This window comes from Pseudophryne corroboree, chromosome 10, assembly GCF_028390025.1.
Source record: "Pseudophryne corroboree isolate aPseCor3 chromosome 10, aPseCor3.hap2, whole genome shotgun sequence".
NCBI lineage: Eukaryota > Metazoa > Chordata > Amphibia > Anura > Myobatrachidae > Pseudophryne > Pseudophryne corroboree.
The window spans coordinates 40,275,070-40,298,630 of record NC_086453.1 but is presented as its reverse complement, the minus strand read 5'-3'; the positions used below and the strand labels follow the sequence as shown (position 1 = coordinate 40,298,630).

Here is a 23,561-nt window from a genome sequence, read left to right as displayed (position 1 = left end):
GGCCAACGCAGGCGTGGTCGGACCGTTTGGGGGGCGGGCTGCGGTGGCTGCGTGACGTGTCATGCAGCCGCTGCGGCCAGCGGGAGCGACGAGTAACTCCCGGCTAGCCGCAGGAGCTCATGCTGGCCGGGAGTTACTCCTCAAATACAAAGGCATCGCCTCTGTGCGATGCTTTTGAATTTGTGCGGGGGGGCTGGCACTGACATGCGGGGTGGGCTAGCCCTGTGCTGGACGTCCCCCAGCATGTCTGAGTCAAGGATCGTAGCTGTGCTAAACTTAGCACAGCTACGATCAACTCGGAATGACCCCCAATGAGCGGTGGGAGCTGATGCGCGCTCCCGCATCATCGCCAGCCGCCGTCGTCCGTCAGGCTGTTTGAACAGCCGAGTGAAGCACTTTCCACAGACTCCTACTGTGGAAAGTGCTCCCCCTCCATCGCTGGGCACAGGAAAATAGCTCAGTGTGTATGCATTGAGTTATTTTCCTGCCAGCGATGTTCACGATAATCGCTCTGCATACACGCTGGGCAAAAACGCTGAGTGTGTATGCACCTTTACTTTCACAATCTCTCTGAAATGCTTTTTTTTACAAGTAGGCAAGTATGACGGTACGGTCTGTATTAATGTACCAGGCCTGGGCTCAGAGTGGGGCCTGCAGCACCTCTTGGTCGGCTCCATCACAAAAAAACTTAACTATGGTAACGTTTATTTTGCCCCTTTGCTGTCCTGCTGAACATGTATAAATATCACGTTATTATTGTGGGGTGAATAGGTCCTGCAGCTACATTGGGAATGCCCATAAATGCGTATTCACTACTCCTTAAAGTGCATTAAAATATCTGTTTACATTTCGGTGCAGAATTAGGAACACTCCTGTACATTGATTTTGTTTGGACCAATCACAAGACAGCATAGAAAAACAATGCTCAATCACTGGAAGAGTTTTTGTATTGATAAAAATGTATTTATTAGACATCAATAGTTAGAGTGGTATGTAAGATTGTTAGCAATCTGCACCAATTCAGGAAACATAGGGGGTAATTCCGAGTTGTTCGCTCGTTATTTTTTTCCGCCACGGAGCGATTAGTCGCAAACTGCGCATGCGCAATGTACGCAGCACGCCTGCGCCAAGTAAATTAGGTCAAAAGTTTGGTATTTTACTCACGGCCTAACCAGGTTTTTTCATCGTTCTGCTGATCGTAGTGTGATTGACAGGAAGTGGGTGTTTCTGGGCGGAAACTGACCGTTTTCTGGGAGTGTGCGGAAAAACGCAGGCGTGTCAGGAAAAAACGCAGGAGTGTCTGGAGAAACGGGGGAGTGGCTGGCCGAACGCTGGGCGTGTGTGTGACGTCAAACCAGGAACGAAACTGACTGAACTGATCGCTATTTGTGAGTAGGTCTGGAGCTACTCAGAAACTGCTAAGAAATTTCTATTCACCAAATTCTGCTAATCTTTCGTTCGCAATTCTGCTAAGCTAAGATACACTCCCAGAGGGCGGCGGCTTAGCGTGTGCAATGCTGCTAAAAGCAGCTAGCGAGCGAACAACTCGGAATCACCCCCATAGAAGGGATTCCTGCGTTATTTTATCCTATTTAAAAAAAAAGAACTTCCCAGCACTAACACTTACCAAGAATTCTGCCATCCAGTCAGGACCCTGCTCTCATTACTTTCTGGTATTCCATATCCCGCCCTCCTTCTCCCTCCATCTAAAATCTATCTGGAGTGGTATGCACTGATGATAAGTATTTGGACCCGATGAATTGAACAGATGACACACAATAAGTTCCAAAGCGGTTGGGACTGGCATAGATTAACCATTGCTTTACAGACTACACTACTTACAGTACCAATTGTTGTATGGAATTTTATATATCTTAGCAGTTCTACCAATAGAATCCCTCCCCCATTTCTTTTACCTTTCAAATTACAGATACTGGGGGTCATTCCGAGTTGATCGCTCGCTAGCAGTTTTTAGCAGCCGTGCTAACGCATAGTCTCCGCCCACTGGGGAGTGTATTTTCGCTTTGCAGAAGTGCGAACGCGTGTGCAGTAGAGCGCCTGCAAAATCATTTTGTGCAAAACAAGACCAGCCCTGTAGTTACTCTTCGTGTGCGTTGATTCTAACAACGGAGGGACGGCTTTTGACGCCACACACCCGCCCAGCGAACAACCAGCCACACCTGCGTTTTTTCTGCCATGCCTGCATTTTTCTAAGCACTCCCTAAAAATGGTCAGTTGACACCCAGAAACGCCCTCTTTCTGTCAATCTCCTTGCGGCCGGCTGTGCGATTGATATTGTCGCTAGAACCAGTGCAAAACCACAATGGGCTTTGTACCCGTACGACGCGCGTGCGCATTGCGGAGCACACGCATGCGCAGATTAGCCGGGTTTTTCACTGATCGCTACGCAGCGAACAACGGCAGCTAGCGATCAACTCAGAATGACCCCCACTGGTAGGTACCTTTAACAGTGGAAGTTAGCATAAAAGAGGAAAGGCCGCACAAGATACAGAGCTTTCTCTGGTGTTCTGCGGCAGCTTGGACTTCTGCAGGTGTCTCTCTGAACCCGGGACCTTTAAAGGAGGTTGATGGGGACAGTCTGTGAGTTAGGTTTTGAGCAATATTATACTAAACATGAATAAATAGCAGAGTTAGCCCACTAAAGAATCATTTAATTTTGGGTGGAATATCCTAATTAAAGTCTGTCAATCCTGACGTTCACCAAACAGCGACTTTCTACTGTAGTGTAGCCATCTGCGTGGTGTGACTGTTCTCCGCTCGGGACAAGGGGCTGAACCAGACAAGAATGCTCTACACACAGAGTGATTGATAGTGGCAGTCTGCCAACCACATATAGGGGGTCATACCGAGTTGTTCGCTCGTTGACGATTTTCGCAACGGAGCGATTAAGGCGAAAATGCGCATATGCATGGTACGCAGCGCGCATGCGCTAAGTATTTTAACACAAAACTTAGTAGATTTACTCACGTCCGAACTAAGAATTTTCATCGTTGAAGTGATCGGAGTGTGATTGACAGGAAGTGGGTGTTTCTGGCCGGAAACTGACCGTTTTCAGGGAGTGTGCGGAAAAACGCAGGCGTGCCAGGATAAAACGCGGGAGTGTCTGGAGAAACGGGGGAGTGGCTGGCCGAACGCAGGGCGTGTTTGTGACATCAAACCAGGAACGAAACGGGCTGAGCTGATCGCAGTGTAGAAGTAAGTCTGGAGCTGCTCAGAAACTGCTAAGAATTTTCTATTCGCAATTCTGCTAATCTTTCGTTTGCACTTCTGCTATGCTAAGATTCACTCCCAGTAGGCGGCGGCTTAGCATGTGCAATGCTGCTAGAAGCAGCTAGCGAGCGAACAACTCGGAATGAGGGCCATACTGCAAGAACATATTAATAAGGACCCATTTGAGATCAGTCGGTTCATTCTTGTACATTTGGTAATTTTAGGGGCCACATGTATGACTTTATAGGACCAGTGTATTGATATCATTGTGATGTGGGGGAGATGTATCAACGCTTGGAGAGAGATAAAGTACCAACCAATCAGATTATGTTATTTTTAAACGCAGCCTGTAAAGTGATAGTAAGAAGCTGAATGGTTAGTATCTCTATCCACTTTATCTCTATCCAAGCCTTGATACAGCTCCCCCTTAAACTCTTAAGTAAGTAGTTTTATCAACCTGGGCCAGAAAATGCAAACACAATAGGGGGCGACAGACGTCATCTATAAGAAGTATAACGGGCTCATCCCAGTTACAGGCGAGACGAGAGATCTGGATTCTGTGATAATTCCCCCGGAGAAGCACTGTCATGTAAGTACCGGATACTGGATATTTTTGTTGATGGAGATGATGTTGGTGTTTCACATAGACTCATATCCAGGTAAGTGTAATGACTTGTGGGCCAGGAGGTGGAATATCGCTGCGGAGAGAAGGACCAAGGTTAGGCAATGCTTTAGTGAAGTCAATGGTTTACTCATCAAAGTCACTCACAAACTCTTCTCTGTTACGGAGCAAGCTCTCCACCACAGTACACAAGAACCCAACCCTTCATAGTTACTGTCTCTTAGGTCTCTGTTCCTGGCCCGCTCCTTTCCTCTCTGTACACTTCCACCCTTGCCATGCTCTATTCTAGCTCCCCTTCCCCTACAGAGTCCAATTCAACCTCTTCACAGCCACCTACGAGCTATCACACAATCTTCTACCCCCTACATCTCTAACCTCACCCCCTCCACACTGCCTCTGAGACTTCTCCTACGTTTCTCCTCACCGCTGATACTCACTCCTTATCCCTAACAATCTCCACCTCTATCCAAAGCTCCAAAAATTCACATCTACCAGCGCTCCTCCTAACCCACACACACCTCTCACCCATGTCCGAATGTCCCTCCCCTATAGAGTGTAAGCTCTCCTCTAGTTTGCTGAAATTTGATGGCCTGGACAAAGGTCCAAAAAGTATACAGGTTGAGTATCCCATATCCAAATATTCCGAAATACGGAATTTTTTGAGTGAGACTGAGATAACGAAACCTTTGTTTTCTGATGGCTAAATGTCCACAGACTTTGTTTAATACACAAAATTATTAAAAATATTGTATTAAATGACCTTCAGGCTGTGTGTATAAGGTGTATATAAAACATAAATGTATTCTGTGCTTAGACTTAGGTCCCATCGCCAGGATCTCTCATTATGGTATGCAATTATTCCAAAATACGGAAAAATCCGATATCCAAAATACTTCTGGTCCCAAGCATTTTGGATAAGGGATACTCAACCTGTAGTAAAAAAAATAGGGGGAAAAAAATTATTGTTTTAGTACCATTTACTGTGGAAAAAATAATGTATTTTTGTTCATTGCTGGGCGGCAGCTTCAGTTGCTGAGATCAGCAGTTCTGTAGCCTAGAGAGTTGCAGTTGCAATTGCATTAGTGTAAAACTCAAAATCAGGCCCTAAGTGCGGCGTACTACAAACTCATAGAAGGTGTAATATTCTGATATGTTTTATGCTCATGCCTGATTCATACTCTGACAATGGAGCGATTCGCTCGCAGCTGTCTGACAGGTTGTGCAATGTGCATGTCCACGTGCCACAACGGTGCTGGTCACAGGGGGGCGGCACCGGCATTTTAGGGACATGCCAAAGCCAGCAACTGAGTCTTTAGACGAATATTCAATGGCTTAGTTGCTATGTACTTTCTGAGCAACCTAAGGCTTGCTTAGATGTCCGATGTCGCCGCGATGTTGCCAAAGGTGATCCGATGCTGAGTTTTTCGGATGCAGGCAGCGGATCACAGTAGCTGGAGGTGGGCGTCTCATTAAACAAGACGCCACCTTCAGCATTACATAACTTCACCGCTCTGCTGTGTCAGAAGACGCTGCACCAACACTGCTTGAACAATTACTTGGTCCTTTTTGCTTTACTGCACTTCCACCTCAGAACCAGGCCCATAGGCAGAGCAGGCAGAGGCAGCAGAGCCAAGCTGAATCACTTGAATCAGGCCTATTGTCCCTAGGTCCTTGGCTTGGTGAACTCTGACACCCGATAATAAACTTTTCACACCCCAGAGTGAAACTTTTTGCCTTCCTGGGATCCTGGATGTCAATAGACAAAGAAATGGGCGACAAACCTACCTGCAACGATCACAGTCACGTTAGACGTCCAGCAGAGGTAGAAGGACCACTGGTAGTTGTAAGAACTGTTCATAACTGTGTAGCAAGTCTCAGCTGTGTAGACAGACATCCCGATGAGAAGGAAGATTGCTGCAGATTGTAACAGAAATAAGTCTTTATTTTCTCCTAGACTAGTTACAGCATAGGATGTTATATGGAGAGCAGTTACCCCCAGGCTTGGACTGGCCCACAGGGGTACAGAGGAGGAGCCTGGGGACTCCTCCTCCTGCTCTAAGGATCAGGTTCTAGACTGTGCACTTGAATTATACATTATACATATGTTACCTTATACTGGACTATGGTGTATTTTCTACAGTGCATTGCTGTTATTAATCTGTTATTAATCTGGTACATTATCATGCATGCAGCAGCTGAATTTACTGTATATATTTATGAAGCGGCCCAAAAGTTGCACTCTCTAATGGTTAGTCAAACCAATGAGGTGGCAGGCCACACCCCCTCTGCAGACTGGTCACACCCCTAAACATGGGCCCCTACCACTGCATTCCCCCAGTGGGCCCTACATGCCCCAGTCCGACACTGGTTACCCCCAACCCCTGACATGAATAATAACTAAGATGTATAATTATTGCTCCCACCCTTACTTCCGACTCTCACCACAACCCATCTATATAAAATAAATGAATGGAAAAAATAAACCCCTAATTCAGCCTGCAGCTAAATATCCACAGTACTTAAATAATGCATTAAATTCTAACTATCCAAAAATAAATAAAAATGTTAAAAACATTTTCAAAATGTGTGCAAAGTGATCAGTCCGTCCGTGCACTTCTAATCCCCTGTGCCTGTGGTTATGTGGCATTTCCTAAATATATAGGCGGCCTGTACGCTGCATAATGACAACATAAAACGGTCATGTCTCAGGTCACCTACCTGTTGAACATTCTATGGAGGCAGCCACCAGAGAGGCTGTGATATTTCCGATGCGTTTGTTGATTAGCGCAAGGCAAGAAAACAGCATTGCAAACATCAGGAGGGAGGTGGACCAGATCAGCAAAGCTCGGGTGGCCTCAATATATCCTGCAGGATAAGGGATGAAAGCCTGGTCATACGTCTGAACCGCTGGGAGACACCTACTAAATATAGGTTTCCTGTAGAATACCATTTACACATGCACAGGTCCATAGGGACACCTATACTGAGCCTTGGCGAGAGATAAAGTAACAGCCAGTCGGCTCCTAACTGCCGTGTTCCAGGCTGCATTTGAAAAATGACAGGAGCTGATTGGCTGGTACCTAAAACCTCCCTCCACTTTATCTTTCTCCAAGATTTGATGACTCTTGGCCTAAGTATTTCAAGAGATGAGTGAGGTAATCTTGTGGGGCAGAGGGACCCCCGAGTAAGTTTCCGAGGACAGGGTGGCCTGTGACAATCGCAGTAACATTGGTGGTCATTCCGAGTTGATCGCTAGCTGCATTCGTTCGCTGTGCAGCGATGAGGCAAAAAAATGGCACCTCTGCGCATGCGTATGCGGCGCAATGCGCACGCTCGTCGTACAATTGCAACGAACGATGTCGTCTCACACAAGGTCTAGCGAAGCTATTCAGTCGCACCGCTGGCCGCAGAGTGATTGACAGGAAGGGGGCGTTTCTGGGTGTCAACTGACCGTTTTCAGGTAGTGTTCGAAAAAACGCAGGCGTGCCAGGAAAAACACAGGCGAGGCTGGGCGAACAAAGGGCGTGTTCATGGCGTCAAAACAGGAACTGAACAATCTGAAGTGATCGCAAGCGCTGAGTAGGTTTTGAGCTACTCTAAAACTGCACAAAAAAAGTTTGCCGCCGCTCTGCGATCCTTTCATTCACACTTCTGCTAAGCTAAAATACACTCCCAGTGGGAGGCGGCATAGCGTTTGCACGGCTGCTAAAAACTGCTAGCGAGCGATCAACTCGGAATGACCCCCATTATGTAATAAAGGTTACGGAGGTGAAAGTCGCACAGACTGACTGCGATATTGGCCGATGCTGGGAAGACCAGCATCAGTGTAGTGATATCGGCCTCTTGGCGCAGTGTAAAATGAAACTTGATGCATAACAACATTTAAAAACCCACCTTGGTTTGTTTCATCTGCAAATCATATAAACCGGATGATAGAAAACAATATAAAAATAAAAGTAGTGTGGTTAGTGGATGCGTTAGTCTTCGGGCACCGAGGGCATTGTCCAAACAGGATCCAGTGAGGAATAAATGCCACTGCCCAAAGGGTATATTTTTGCAAGGGATCCGTTTAGGATCCCGGCAGTCAAAATACTGTCGTCGGGGATCCCGAATAGGGGAGGGGGCTAGGGCTAGGGCTAGGCTATGGGGTGGGGAGGGTTAGGTTCAGGCACCCCCTAAGGAGGGGTAGGGTTAGGCTGCGGGGGGTGGGGGTTTAAGTTTAGGCTGCGGGAAGGGGGGGTAGGTTTAGGCACTACCACGGAAGGTTAGGGTTAGGCTGCGGGAGGAGGGGGGGGGGGGTTAGGCACCACCGGAGAGGGTTATGGTTATGCTGGTGGGGGGGTAGGTTTAGGCTACTAGAAGGGAGGGTTAGGGGGCCATTGGGGGAAGGTAAATATACTTAACTTCCCCTGCTAGGATTCTGAGCATCGTTTCTTTTTGTAAATAACATTGGTTAGATATATTACATATACCGTATGTGCCTTGAAAAACATACTAATGAGTGTTTCAAGGAATAGTGGGGACAAAGCATTTCTCTGTTGATTATTTTAGTTTATCAGCAATTACACCAGAGTTGCCTACCCTCCCTCATTCTGCAGGAGACTCCCTGAAATAGTAGCAATCTCCCTCACTCCCTGAATAGACCAGCAATCTCCCTGATTTTACTTTACATTCTTGGGGTAAAAAAATAAATCAGAAATACATACATTCAAATTAGTTCATCAGTGCTATTTCCTGCATTGTTATAAGGCACATTGGGGTCTATTTACTAAGCTTTGGATGGAGATAAAGTCACCGGAGATAAAGTACCAGCCAATCGGCTCTTAACTGCAATGCCACAGGCTGTGTTTTAAAAATAACAGTTAGGAGCCGATTGGCTGGTATTTTATCTCCAGCGATTTCATCTCCATCCAAGACTTAGTAAATAGACCCCTAATGATTCCTATGGCTACATGCATTTTAAATAAGGTTTCTCTTGGCCACTTACAGCATATGGAAGCTCGTCTAAAACACAATACACGAACAATTCCTGAAAAATATCAGTGTCTTCTCTTCAACAAGTAGATCTTACAAACTGTGGGGCTCATTTACATTTAAGTTTTATGACACACCTCTTAGATGTAGCGGTACACGTCTGCGCTGATAGATGTTACTTTCACAATCTCCCTGAAATGCTTTTTCAAAAGTAGGCAAGTATGAATTACACACTGCATGGATGCTCTGTGGAAGGGGACATGTGCAGAAATAACAAGACTCACCTTTCTCTGTGACCTTATGGCATATGTTTTTGGTGCAGTTTTGCCAGAGTCCTGTGTGGAACAAGTCTGAGCCAAAACTGACGAACCAGAAGTCGCTGAGGAGCCCTGTGAGCAGCAGAACGAAGCTGAGACATGAGCAGGAGATCCCGACAATGTTCTTATACACCATTTCCTTCCACAGAGCCGACACCGCCGGACAGCTAGCAGATAACTGGGAAGAGAGACCATAGGTGTTGTCCTGTATTCTCATAACCAGACAGTGTTGGGATGGCACAGTATTCTCTATATAAATCACAGCGATGGCTGCCATTTTGTGAGCTGAATCATTATACAGGAGAAGGCAGCCAATGAATTTGCTAGGAACTAGATGTTGGGAATGATGTGTGTTCAGGTGTTGCTATTGCAGAGTTATATAGGCACACACCAGCAGATGACTCAAACTATGAACTGCCCAGGGATTTAAACAGTGATGTTGGTTTATTGATAGATAGCAGGTACAGTCGTACTCACTGTTACATGCACACTGGTGATGGGGTGGAGCTTGAGCAGAGTGTGGTTTCGTACAGCTCACCAGCCGGCGAGTATATACTGCAAACAGGAAGTGATGCAGGGATGTTGAAACAGCTTTATAGCAGGTAACAACCAAGTCTCTCATAGAAGCAAAGCAGGAGGAATCTGTCTCCCACCATGTCACTCTACACAGTAAAGATAAGGTGGCCCCTGCACATGCTCAGTAGTGACCTTGGTAGCCATCTTGGCACAGAGCATGAAGCGTCCCTGGAGAACAGGAAGACTGGAGTCTGGACAGTACTACACCCCTCTTTCAACACTAGATACAATCCCAAAGAGTCTCGGTGATGTCACTGGATCCTAGCGAAGGGGAAGCATCCATTAAGAAAAAGCTGTCTCCAGGATAACATCATGTTCAAACATCAAAGATGGGCTTGTCTTACTGACTGCTAGAAGCAGAGATACATTTTTGTCATTGCTTGATACCTACTTTAGGTAGAAGTTAGGGTGCTATAGCTCATGTAAACAAGTAAACTGACTGGTGAATCGTCTTCCCTTACATCACATTGACTCGTCATCCTACAGACCTGCATATTGGTTGACAGATGCAAGCATAATAGAACATTGCACTCAGTACTAAGGGGTAACAACAACCACAGCAGCAGGAGTCGCAGCTGGGGGACACGGGGGCAGGTGTTTTATTATATAGTCTGCAAATGCCACACACCCAATGTGCCTGTGACAGTCTGCGGCAGCTACACCCAATGTGCCTGTGACAGTCTGCGGCAGCTACACCCAATGTGCCTGTGACAGTCTGCGGCAGCTACACCCAATGTGCCTGTGACAGTCTGCGGTAGTTACTCCCAATGCGCCTGTGACAGTCTGCGGCAGCTACACCCAATGCGTCTGTGACAGTCTGCGGCAGCTACACCCAATGCGTCTGTGACAGTCTGCGGCAGCTACACCCAATGCGCCTGTGACAGTCTGCGGCAGCTACACCCAATGTACCTGTGACAGTCTGCGGCAGCTACACCCAATGCGTCTGTGACAGTCTGCGGCAGCTACACCCAATGTGCCTGTGACAGTCTGCGGCAGCTACACCCAATGTACCTGTGACAGTCTGCGGCAGCTACACCCAATGCGTCTGTGACAGTCTGCGGCAGCTACACCCAATGCGCCTGTGACAGTCTGCGGCAGCTACACCCAATGTGCCTGTGACAGTCTGCGGCAGCTACACCCAATGCGTCTGTGACAGTCTGCGGCAGCTACACCCAATGCGTCTATTACAGTCTGCGGCAGCTACACCCAATGCGTCTGTGACAGTCTGCGGCAGCTACACCCAATGCGCCTGTGACAGTCTGCGGCAGCTACACCCAATGTGCCTGTGACAGTCTGCGGCAGCTACACCCAATGCGTCTGTGACAGTCTGCGGCAGCTACACCCAATGTGCCTGTGACAGTCTGCGGCAGCTACACCCAATGTGCCTGTGACAGTCTGCGGCAGCTACACCCAATGCGCCTGTGACAGTCTGCGGCAGCTACACCCAATGCGTCTGTGACAGTCTGCGGCAGCTACACCCAATGCGTCTGTGACAGTCTGCGGCAGCTACACCCAATGCGTCTGTGACAGTCTGCGGCAGCTACACCCAATGCGTCTGTGACAGTCTGCGGCAGCTACACCCAATGCGTCTGTGACAGTCTGCGGCAGCTACACCCAATGCGTCTGTGACAGTCTGCAGCAGTTACACCCAATGCGTCTGTGACAGTCTGCAGCAGTTACACCCAATGCGTCTGTGACAGTCTGCGGCAGCTACACCCAATGCGTCTGTGACAGTCTGCGGCAGTTACACCTAATGCGAAGGATTTACATGAGTACTGTATATATTGCAGGCGCTCCCTATTAGTTGTTTCAATAAAGCAGCCATATATTAGGAGCTAGTTACTCTCCCAGAACAAAATATAATGCAGAGAATGATCCAGCTTTAAATGTTACCGGTAATGTGCTGTATGGGTACAGTTCTTTTAGCGATGGTCTAGGACTCACTGCGTCTGTGCCAGCGTGCAGCAGTTACACCCAATGCGTCTGTGCCAGCGTGCAGCAGTTACACCCAATGCGTCTGTGCCAGCGTGCAGCAGTTACACCCAATGCGTCTGTGCCAGCGTGCAGCAGTTACACCCAATACGTCTGTGCCAGCGTGCAGCAGTTACACCCAATGCGCCTGTGCCAGCGTGTGGCAGTTACACCCAATGCGCCTGTGCCAGCGTGTGGCAGTTACACCCAATGCGCCTGTGCCAGCGTGCGCCAGTTACACCCAATGTGCCTGTGCCAGCGTATGCCAGTTACACCCAATGTGCCTGTGCCAGTCTGCTGCAGTTACACCCAATGTGCTTTGGTCTGCATAAATGATGGTTAGAGCCTGGCTTTACCTGTGCCACGCTGCTTCTTGTGTCTGTAGTTCGAGCTAAGCGTCTATTATATCTGCACGTGGATGGCCCTGATGGGGGGGCTCATGTGAAAGGTCAGTGCAGTAAGGCAGTGTGGAGATACACATTGATTTTGACTTATGCGTATCTGTGAAACGCACCTTTTAGGAGGCCAGAGGTGCACGTCCCACATTGGCCTGGGGCACGTCTCTGAGTTGATGATGATGATGATGATGATGGTAATGATGACAGCCTTATATTTGCGCCAGACATATCTATACACTAGATTTAATCCTGCATATAGGGATATTTTAACTAAAGTGCGGGTCTTTAGAAGTGGAGATGTTGCCCATAGTAACCAATCAGATTCTAGCTATTATCTTCTAGAAGGTGTTAGATAAATAGTATACTAAGTACAATCTGATTGGTTGCTATGGGCAACATCTCCATTTCTAAACACCGACACATTAGTAAATATACCCCTAAGTGAGGTTATATTCCGCTAATCCTAGCAATATAGTACTGGGAAGAAACAGGGTGAGGGAACCCACCTAAGAAGCTATATGAAGGGGTAAGATAAAACAGAGCATGTTGTAGTGAGCACACTCCCCTGTAAGACCTAATAATGCAGCACAATGTTTCTGGTGGTCATCGTATCAGTGGAATAGCACGTGGTGGCTTGGATGCGCTGGGTGGCTTGTGGGTGCTGGGGGTCTGCGGGGGTAATTGCTACGTCACTGCCTGCACCTGCTGATACTTATCTGCGGTCCCATCGTGCCTGCCTACATTGAAAATGTCCCTCACAAAAAGGCCGCCACCTCAGAGGAGACAGTTATTAAGGATACTAGAGGAGGCGGCGGCCATTTTGGGAGGGACTTTTTTAATGGGGACAGGCGTGACAGGACCGCAGATCCATGGCGGTGGAGGCTGGAGGGGGGATCCCCTGACTGAGCAGAACCCCTGACAATGAGCAGGACATTTTCAATAGGGGCAGGCATGACAGTCCCAGCGGTAGGGGGATATCCCCTGATAACGAGCAGAACCCCTGACAACGAACAGGTACAATTGAAAGGGGGGTAAAACTTTTTGGGTGGGGGAGCCCAATTTATATTTACGCCACTGCATCATAGTTGTAAGTGCTAAAGTATATGACCCAGCCTAGAAACATGACAGACTGAAGTAACTGGCATTTTAGAACTCAAGTCCCGTCAAAGAATATTTATCACATGTTTGTGGTCTGCGCACGTATGACCACGTTTTTCTGCTGAAGACCTAGCTAAAACCACGTACGAGATCTACTACAGAAAGCCACACAGGATGTTCCCCTGCACAGCGCTCTGTCACAGGCTGACGGCTTCCTCCTCTTTCAGTCACATCTTTATCTAAAAGAAATATGCAAAGGTGCTATAGGGCCAAATTTACTAAAGCTTCTAAAACAGAGAATTGATTATGTTGCCCATAGCAACCAATTAGTAAATTTACCCTGTAGTATTGTACACATGGGATTTAATTAAATAAAATATTACAAAAAGGTTTAGAGCTTACTGGTAGATGTATGAAGCAGTGAAAAGTGTGGAGAAGTTGCCCGTGGCAACCAATCAGCTGCTCTGTATAATTTTATAGAATGCACTTGATAAATGTTACTGCAAAGCTTATAAGATTATACATAGCAGCTGATTGGTTGCCATGGGCAACTACTCCACTGGCTCACTTCTCCACTTTTATCACTGCTTAGTACATCTACTCCAACAGTCTCACACAGTTCAATGGAAGCGCCTATTCTCTGGACCTTGTGAGCATCTCTGAGCGGTGATACTGTACCAAGTACATAACCTGATACAGCAGGGCCGGCCATAGAGGGAGTACAGGGAAGACACATGTTGAGGGCCCGGGGAGGGCGGGGGACTGTGTGAGCAGACAGTCCGGTGATAATAAAACATATCCGAATTCCGGAGGTAATACATTTCTGGAGTCATATGTCCAGGAATGTATGTGCAGCCGACGTTGGTATGTCTATCCTCCACAGAACTGCTTCTTTGGGCTGAGGCAGCAGTATGTCCCAGGGTGACGCGCAGGTCACTTGGCAGTTTAGGCCGATGCCAGGCAGAGGAGGAGCAGCCGCTTGCATTGTGCACTGGTGTAATGGAAGCGCCAAGCAGGTGGCTGGGGACAGGGCCGGCAACAGAAATCTTGGGGCCCCATACACTGATATCTCTGGGGCCCCCCACCCCCTCAGTCTGTAAATGCACTGTCACACACCTGTGCCCAACACTGGCAGGAGGCTGTGCTGGTTCAGGCATGCTCCTCAATGGCAAGAGACATGGAAGGCGATGCAGCGTCATAGTCATGATGGCTGCATGCACCACTGGGACGGGACCAAGTGAGGGGGGAAGGGAGGACTCTGCGGCCAGACACTTTAGCCCCATACACACTAGACGAGAAAGTGAGAGATCTCGCTCAGAAGGGCTGATTTGAGCAAGATCTTTCACAATATCGCCTAGTGTGTACTGTACACTCAATGTCGCTATCGATGCGCACATCGTTAACGCCCCCCCTCCCTCGTCTGAACTTGTACAGACGAGGAAGGTCCTCGTTAACGACAGCCATGCTGCCGTTGTTCCCCCCGCCATCGCTCCCTTCCTCACCGGCATCGGCAAGTGTGTATGCACTTGCCAATGCCGGCACCTGGCCGGGTCCCCGCCGCCGCCAATGTCGGCGGGGATCGCCTAGTGTGTACTAGGCTTTAGTTAACTAAATTGGTGACAGACAGGCAGTTAGTTGTAAAAGCACTAAAAGTACTCTGACCCTCGGGGCACGGTAAGGGTGTCCCCTTTGACCACCCCCCTTTCGCCAGGCCTGCATTCATGCATCTATGACATGTGCCCAAACCCAAAGCCCCAAAATCCAGAAGAGCGCACACTTACCAGCACACAGCCGCCGCTATTCAGACCAGTCTCCCCACAAGCTGCTAGCCTGCCTGCCTCCGGCTGTTTTATTCTGTATATTCGCCAGCCTGGCAGTCATTTTAATTGCAGTCCTGCTTCTGCAGACTGCACGGCCGCTCCTCTCAGGTAGTTGCCACAGCAGAGACAGGGCGGGCCGGGAGGAGAGCGACGTCATTGCACAGCTGACCTTGGGGCAGAGGGGGGTTACCACAGGGGTGCCGCTGTTCTTGTAGTGCTGGCTAATTATATACATTGCGGCAATGCGATGCCGCGCTAGCCGCCCGCTGTATAGTTAATAGCAGCATCATGCTGCTATTAACTACACAGCGGGCGGCCGGTGCGGCGGCTCATTGCTGCGATGTATATAATTACTTCCATCCATGATGAGCTTGCAGCCGCCACACTGCCGCAGCCGGACCTCGGGGCCCCTCACAACGTTGGGGCCCGGGACGATTGTCCCCTTTGACCGCCCCTGTCGCCGGGCCTGGCTGGGGATGGAGCAGTGAGTGCATGTATTGACCTTACTATCCGCTACTACAGCCCACCTGACTACACATTCATTATCACCCTCAGGTTCCTGACCCTCTAATGCTGTTATCTGGATGCATCAGGCTGTGGCATATTAAGACTTTATTTATAGATACCTGTGAAGTGCTTTGAATCAGCTGCAGATTGCCATTGGAAGGGGGTAATCCAATGGGGTTTTAGACAGACAAAAATTTGATGGACATCGCATTGGGACTTCTATTGGTGCTGGTTAGTAAAAACTGGATTTTTAGACAGCAATCTGACGGCGATGTCCAGCGGATTGCAAAAGACGGCAACACCAATCCTTATTGAATCTAACCCTGGGTTACGTTTGAGGGTAGTAGTATTAACTATTACTATTTATCCAGTATATCTCAAGTTGGTCAATTCCCCAAGAGACGAGAGTCTTCTTTTTGACACTCAAGACCTCTTATCTTTCTAGGACACCAGCGGGGAGATAGAAGCTCTTCATGGACTTTCCTACCCATTACTACAAGGTGAGCCCTTCATCTGGTTGACCCTGGACAAATGCTTGTTTTCCATTAAAAGAGTTTCACATTTTGGTACAGTCTATGGAATAGGTGCACCACCAGTGCTAAGCTGAGGTGTACCACCACTGCCCTGTTGTGGTTTTTGGAAGAGTGAAGGCTTGTACTGGGTCATCACCTATTTGGACCTTTGAAATCACCTATTATTAGGAATGTAGAGATAGTTCATTGGCCCTCATTCCGAGTTGATCGCTCGCTAGCTGCTTTTAGCAGCAGTGCACACGCTAGGCCGCCGCCCTCTGGGGGTATATCTTAGCTTAGCAGAAGTGCGAACGAAAGGTTAGCAGAACTGCGTGTAAAAATTTTCATGCAGTTTCTGAGCAGCTCGAAACTTACTCCTACCTTGCGATCACTGCAGACAGTTTAGTTCCTGGTATGACGTCACAAACACGCCCTGCGTTCGGCCAGCCACTCCCCCGTTTCTTCAGCCACTCCTGCGTTTTTATCTGGCACGCCTGCGTTTTTCAGCACACTCCCTGAAAATGGTCAGTTTCAGCCCAGAAACACCCACTTCCTGTTAATCACTCACCGATCAGCAGTGCGACTGAAAAGCGTCGCTCGACCTTGTGTAAAACTGCATAGTTTTGTGTGAAAGTACTTCGCGCGTGCGTACTGCGGCCCGTATGCATGCGCAGAAATGCTGCTTTTTCAACTAATCGCCGCGCTGCGAACGAAAGCAGCTAGCGATCAACTCGGAATGAGGGCCATTGTTCCCTCTGCTGGTGGAGTAATCAGTCACAGGAGCATAGCACCCCACCCCCACTTCCCCCATGAACCTGATTGTTTTACTGGTATAGTACACCGGTGTCCAGGACCTAGAGGTGGGCTCTGTAGATAAAGATAGTAACAGCTGCTGCATATAAATGTTTTTGTAATAGCTTTTTAAAGGTACGATATTCTGCAATGCTCTGCTGGTTAGTGCATTATTAGACAGCAAACCATTATTACCAAGCATCGTAGACACTTTTCCAAATAGGAATTATGGGGCTATGGTCAGAGCAGGCTTATAAATGGTATACAGCATTTTCTGGTAAAGGCTTTGTGTGGTAAGTACTCAAGTCATTGGACTGGATACCACAATGATATATTTAGTCAGAAGCGCAGAGCCATTTTCAGAAGTAATCTATATAGATTATATAAAGTGGTGGATTTTGCCTATGGGCTGCAGGACTGCAGCCCCCCTATCCCCTCAAAAAAATTAACTTCTGCCACCTCAGCTCAGTGTCAGTGAGCCAGATGTAGTCCATGACTGCACTGGCTTCACTGTGAATTGCAGTGACTTCCTGTTGGAGGTCCTAGCTGCCAGTCACAGGCACTACAGGCAGTCCCATTGTGAGGTGTTTCCTCCCCCTGGGACTGCCAGACTGGACTGCGATTACCAGAGAGCATGCTTCCTGTAGGAAGCCACTCCCTGTCTTTTGTGCAGCCTAAGCCGTCTTCTATGGGCTGGAGCTGATGCAGTCCATAGCAGCCGGTGTTTTTTGCATGTGCAGCCTGGCCACCGCTTGTGCGTATGTGCCGGTCTCAGCACCTGCCAGATCCATTGTGCAGGTGCTGAGACCCAGCTGACAGGGGCTGACTGCCACCTCCTCTCCTCTTCTCGGGGCACAGGTAGCGGCAGCCCCCCTACCACAGGCAGATAGGAGCTGCCACTGATTATAACAGCATGTAGTTAGAGTATGGCATTCTGGTATATGAGCAGAACAGACGGCTCGGAATGTGGCATAATATATGGCAGTTATTTTCTTGAATGGATCTACACTGACATCAATACAATCCCCATATCTGAAATATGTTACCATAGCTGATGAAGTGGTCCGCAACCCATGAAACGCAACATATTGGTGTGAACAGCAACAAGCGTTGCTGGAATATATATATATATATATATATATATGAAATATAAAAAAGGAAGAACAAAAGAGCGCCTATGGTGTAGTAATTCTCAGATGGTTCTGTCACACGCAAGAAATAATATTGCGTACCGGGTTACGGCTTGACACAAGGCTTATCAGTCTCCTGTCCTTTAATGCGGATATCCACCAGGATCTATGTATATAGTTGACTCATCACGAAATCTCTTAAACCACAAGGCCTACAATCTTGAAACTTGGCAGGTAGCTTCTTCTTGGGTCCCAGGTGCTTACTAAGAACCAGTTTTACAAATGTCACTCTGTGCTAAATCTGTAATGAGTAGGATGACAGCAAAACATCTAACACAGCTATTGTGACCAATAGCAATTACTATATATATGTTGCAAGCCCGTCCCAACAAGGACACTATTTCTTGCAACCCCAGCACTGAGCTCCTCCCCATCCTATACCTCCCAGAACTGTCCCCCTGTCCCACCCATGACCGTGCAGGTCCCGAGCTGGATGCTCCAGAGTTGAGAGGTATGCCATCTTGCGTAAACCTCCAATATTTTGTGATCTGCACACATGCGCAGATCTGTTTCTGCAACGGTGCTCGCAGTGTCCCAAAAGCCGCAGCACGATTGACATGCAGATGGCGTTTGAGGGCGGCAACAGGCAGCGTTACAGAAAACGGGGGCATATCAGCCCTGTTTTCTAGGCATGCTGAAGCCAGTGGCTGCATCCTTGGATGCAGCTTCACTGGCCCAGCAGCGTGCCAGGGGTTCCTCAGATGCTCAGGCAGATGATCCGGACGCAGAAGCGGATAAGAGAGGCAGGCAGGGGGCATCTTTTTACTTAAGACGCCTCCTGCGGCTTTTGCATTTTTTTACACAGCCGATGCCTACAAAGACGCAGCGGCTGTGCTATTAGTGTCCACCTCTCAATCAGCTACTCTGTTAAAAATTTTAATGATATTTAATTATCATAGGAAAATGACATCACAGTCACAGCAAATAGACACATCATGATCCGGCTGCATGGCGATGCACTGGGAGTGCAGCAAGCACGAGCTACCTACAGACTGGCAGCAATGTGTCTCTGACAGTAATACGCAAATGGTTGGCCCCCACAGAGCCTGCACGTGGCTCAGACATAGGGGGTAATTCCAAGTTGATCGCAGCAGGAATTTTGTTAGCAATTGGGCAAAACCATGGCCCTCATTCCGAGTTGTTCGCTCGGTATTTTTCATCGCATCGCAGTGAAAATCCGCTTAGTGCGCATGCGCAATGTTCGCACTGCGACTGCGCCAAGTAACTTTACTATGAAGAAAGTATTTTTACTCACGGCTTTTTCTTCGCTCCGGCGATCGTAATGTGATTGACAGGAAATGGGTGTTACTGGGCGGAAACACGGCGTTTCAGGGGCGTGTGGCTGAAAACGCTACCGTTTCCGGAAAAAACGCAGGAGTGGCCGGAGAAACGGTGGGAGTGCCTGGGCGAACGCTGGGTGTGTTTGTGACGTCAACCAGGAACGACAAGCACTGAAATGATCGCACAGGCAGAGTAAGTCTGGAGCTACTCTGAAACTGCTAAGTAGTTAGTAATCGCAATATTGCGAATACATCGGTCGCAATTTTAAGAAGCTAAGATTCACTCCCAGTAGGCGGCGGCTTAGCGTGTGTAACTCTGCTAAATTCGCCTTGCGACCGATCAACTCGGAATGAGGGCCCATGTGCACTGCAGGGGAGGCAGATATAACATGTGCAGAAAGAGTTAGATTTGGGTGGGTTATATTGTTTCTGTGCAGGGTAAATACTGGCTGCTTTATTTTTACACTGCAATTTAGATTGCAGATTGAACTCACCACACCCAAATCTAACTCTCTCTGCACATGTTATATCTGCCTCCCCTGCAGTGCACATGGTTTTGCCCAACTGCTAAAAAATGTCCTGCTGCGATCAACTTGGAATTACCCCCATAGTACAATAAGCTTGCTTTGCGGGCAGTTAGCATCTACCTCTGAATAAAGCTCTCCCTCGCTCGCTCTCCTGTGTGCACTAGTGGTATAATTGTGCTAATTAGACATTTCCACGTGCGTCAGTGCATGGCTTAGATGCATGTTAGCTGTGCAGAAGACTCAAATGCTTATCAATCACTGTAATTGACGGTAAATATTATATAGTACATCACACATACCTACTCTCCCAGAACGGCCGGGAGGCTCCCTAAAACCGTGTGGCGTTCCTGCCATCCGACAGAGTTGACAAGCGTCCTGGATCCGGCCTTCACCCGCTGCCCAGCCACCCACTTGCCGAGTGACCCGGCGGGCAATAACGCTGAATTGCTTCATTGTAGCCATACCCCACACTTTGCAATGCCGGTAATCTCAGTATTGTATAATGGGAGGCATGGCCACAATGACACAATTGCGCTGTCTCAGCATCCTTGTCCACATCACACTCCTCAAACCCTCCCCCCCAAATCAAAGCCACCCCCCTGCACCCCCACCCCCTATGAGCCGACTTGGTTGCCCCCTCCAAGAAGGGGCAGCCCGAAGGTCAGCAACTACAGTATGTGGTACATTCAGCTATACAGACACCAGGCCTGATTTTGATTTGGAAGTAAAGCAATAAAAAAAAGCAAGTAACTGTGCTCTTGGGCAAAACCATGCTGTACTGCAGGTGGGGCAGATGTAACATGTGCAGAGAGATATAGGCCGGAATGTAATGCTGCCCTAGTTCGGCCGATGTGCAGGATGCCGTTTTTTTTAAAGGGGCGATCACTTACAAGGCAAAACCATGCCTTGTGATCGCCCCTTTAAAAAACGTCCAAGTTTGGCCGCCATCCTGCACTTCGGCCGAACTTGGGTGGCATTACATCCTGCCCATAGACTTGGGAGGGTCGTGTCCAAACTGAAATCTAAATTACAGTGTATAAATAAAGCTCTCCAACATTTGTGGGCTACATGCAAAAGCAGCCAGTATTTACCCTGCACAGAAAATATATAAATGTATTTGCTCCCCTTGCATGACAACATGGTTTGTTCCAGAGGGTATGGGACTCAGGGTCGACAGTGTCTAGGTCGACACCCATGAGGTCGACACCTATTGGTCGATAGTGGCTAGGTCAACACTAGAAATAGGTCGACACGGCTATTAGGTCAACATGAAAAATGGTCGACATGAGTTTTTCATGTTTTTTTGGTGTCGTTTTCTTCGTAAAGTGACCGGGAATACCAATTAGTGCACCGTGTCCCCTCGTATGGCTCGCTTGGCTCGCCATGCTTCGGGCAAGGTACCTCGCTCCGCTACCACTGGTTACCGTTCCCGATTGTAGTCCACGTGGATTGCAAAGTATGAAAAAGTTTTTTTTTTTAAATTGTAAAAAAAACCTCACGTCGACCTTGTTCGTGTCGACCTAATGGTCACGTCGACCTATTCACTGTCGACTAATGGGTGTTGACCTAAGTGGTGTCGACCCAGAGTCCGGATACCGTTCCAGATACAAAGTTACTTGCTTTTTTTTTTTTGCTTTACTTCCAAATCAGAATTAGGCCCAATGATACAAAAGAAACGGTTCATACAAGAATTCTGTTCAGTGTATTGTTATGACGCCAGACCATGTCAGCCTAACAAAGTTTATGAAATTACTACTCTCTCAATTTACTCACTCACTCACTCACTCGCTGACTCACTCACTCACTCACTCACTCACTCGCTGACTCATCACTAATACTCTTGCTTCCCGATATGTTAGGAAGCTGACATTTAACATAGATATTTTTCAGATGGGAAATAGGAAAACTACGTAATTAGAATTTTAATAAACCTCCCCTATTGGATGAAAAAGGGGCTGACATAATGACATCATTACTGATGCATGGCTTGTGGTGTGTGAACGATAACGCCCAAACGGTCAATCGGATCAAAATTTGGATTGCTCCTCCAGTGTGTAGAATGTAATAGACTACAAAAATGGTCCTGTCACTTTTTACCGTATCTGCTATGGCTTCTCCTCGGGTAACGCCAAGAACCATGGCTTAATATTTACTTACATTAAGACGTCTCTAATTTACATTAATAACACTCATTTATATGTACAACAGTGAAAATCAGAAACTCCCGTGTGAAGAACGGGTAGAACAGCTAGTGACTTAAAAGGAATAAAACTCAACTCTATTTAATGTAATCATTTTACTTAAGCAATAATGCAGAGGTAAGCATCCAATGGCTCTGCAATGTCTGTGCTGAGACTTGTAGTTCCACAGCAGCTGGCACGTCACCTCTAACGCCGCAGTAACCCTCCTGCATGAAAATAGACTGTGATGCTTTTAATTATCTATCAATTTAAGGGCAGTAAAGTCTACACAATGGGCCTGATTCATATGTGTAAGTAAAGCAAAACCATGTTGCACTGCAAGGTGGGGCAGATGTAACATGTGCAGAGAGAGTTAGATTTGGGTGGGGGTCAAACTGAAATATAAATTGCTGTGTAAAAATAAATCTGTCGAACATTTGTGGGCTAATTTAGATTTAAGTTTGAACACACCCCACCCAAATCTAACGCTCTCTGCACATGTTACATCTGCCCCACCTGCACTGCACATGGTTTTACCCATTTGGGGAAAATTTTGTTTTGCAATCAACCTTGAATTAGGTCCTGTGTACATACAGTAATACATACATCTGCTGTCCGTTCAGCTATGATAATGGAAAAGCGTAGATACTGTATGATAAATACCTTGTCGGGGTCAGAGCTGGTACTGCTGCCTTGGCTTCCTGAGTGGTATGGTTGCTGAACGTGTCATGTCACACTCTCAAATAAGGGGGGGAGGCTGTGAATGAATGTACTAAGATTACCAAAAGTGGTGAGAAACATCACACTACTCCTAGAGATCACTATGACTCGCACTTATCACACTTATAGCACTTACAGAAATGGGGGGGGGGGGGGGGGTTTGCTGGTAAAGATCTCACACCTTGTAAAGGGGAGATGCTTCCTGTGAACGTATTTTGCTCAGTTATATCCTAGGACCTGATTCACCAGAGGCTGATAGAAACATTGGTAGGGACCCCTGACGCATTCTTTGCTGGCGTGGTTTGTCCTACTTACACTTACTCATACTATTACAAGTCATACTATATAACTGCGCTGAGGAGAACAGTACATATGACAAAAAATAAAAACTACAATTAGAAAACAAATTAAACTGTATAAAACGGACACGGAGGCCATACCTTGAATTCATATTCATCAGTGCATTTCCCGCAACTGAAATTAACATTTATTTTTCGATTTACAGTAAATATGTTTTCAGCTGCCCTCTGACGGATGGATAAGCGTTGATAATAGTAGTGACCTTATAACATTCCTTATATCTAACTGGTATCAGACCGATTAGTGGGTGGAGTTAGAATGACCTTAAGCCCCTATACCATTAACATTTTAACAGCAGCACAGAATATTTCAGCTCACCAATATTCTGTATTGCAGGGTATTATAAACACTAGATGAATGCCATTATGTGCTGTTATTGCGTTTGATGCAAGGACGGCTGTGACTGCATCCGAATCAGCCCCATGATGTCATCAATTATCATACTTTTACCAATTCTCTTCTATTGTAATTACTGTGAGTACTGTG

General features: G+C 47.4%; 1 protein-coding gene across 1 annotated transcript; it reads right to left on the bottom strand.

Annotated features, from left to right (window-relative positions):
- Positions 1-979: 979 nt before the first annotated feature.
- Positions 980-22,720, bottom strand: LOC134965916 (protein NKG7-like). The gene is made up of 5 exons (XM_063942315.1): positions 22,659-22,720; positions 9,112-9,322; positions 6,572-6,718; positions 5,639-5,767; positions 980-3,929 (listed from the first exon to the last, which is right to left on the bottom strand). The coding sequence occupies exons 2-5, from the start codon at positions 9,278-9,280 to the stop codon at positions 3,871-3,873; spliced, it is 504 nt and encodes a 167-aa protein (XP_063798385.1). The 5' UTR covers positions 9,281-9,322; positions 22,659-22,720; the 3' UTR covers positions 980-3,870.
- Positions 22,721-23,561: the final 841 nt, after the last annotated feature.

What these genes read in the sequence shown, in the direction of transcription:
- LOC134965916 (XM_063942315.1), bottom strand. Translation starts at nt 9,280, where the DNA reads ATGGTGTATAAGAACATTGTCGGGATCTCCTGCTCATGTCTCAGCTTC. An exon ending in CTCCATAGAATGTTCAACAG is followed by an intron (nt 5,768 to 6,571) that starts GTAGGTGACCTG and finishes TACAATCTGCAG; the next exon opens with CAATCTTCCTTCTCATCGGG. An exon ending in CGTGACTGTGATCGTTGCAG is followed by an intron (nt 3,930 to 5,638) that starts GTAGGTTTGTCG and finishes TTCTCTCCGCAG; the next exon opens with CGATATTCCACCTCCTGGCC.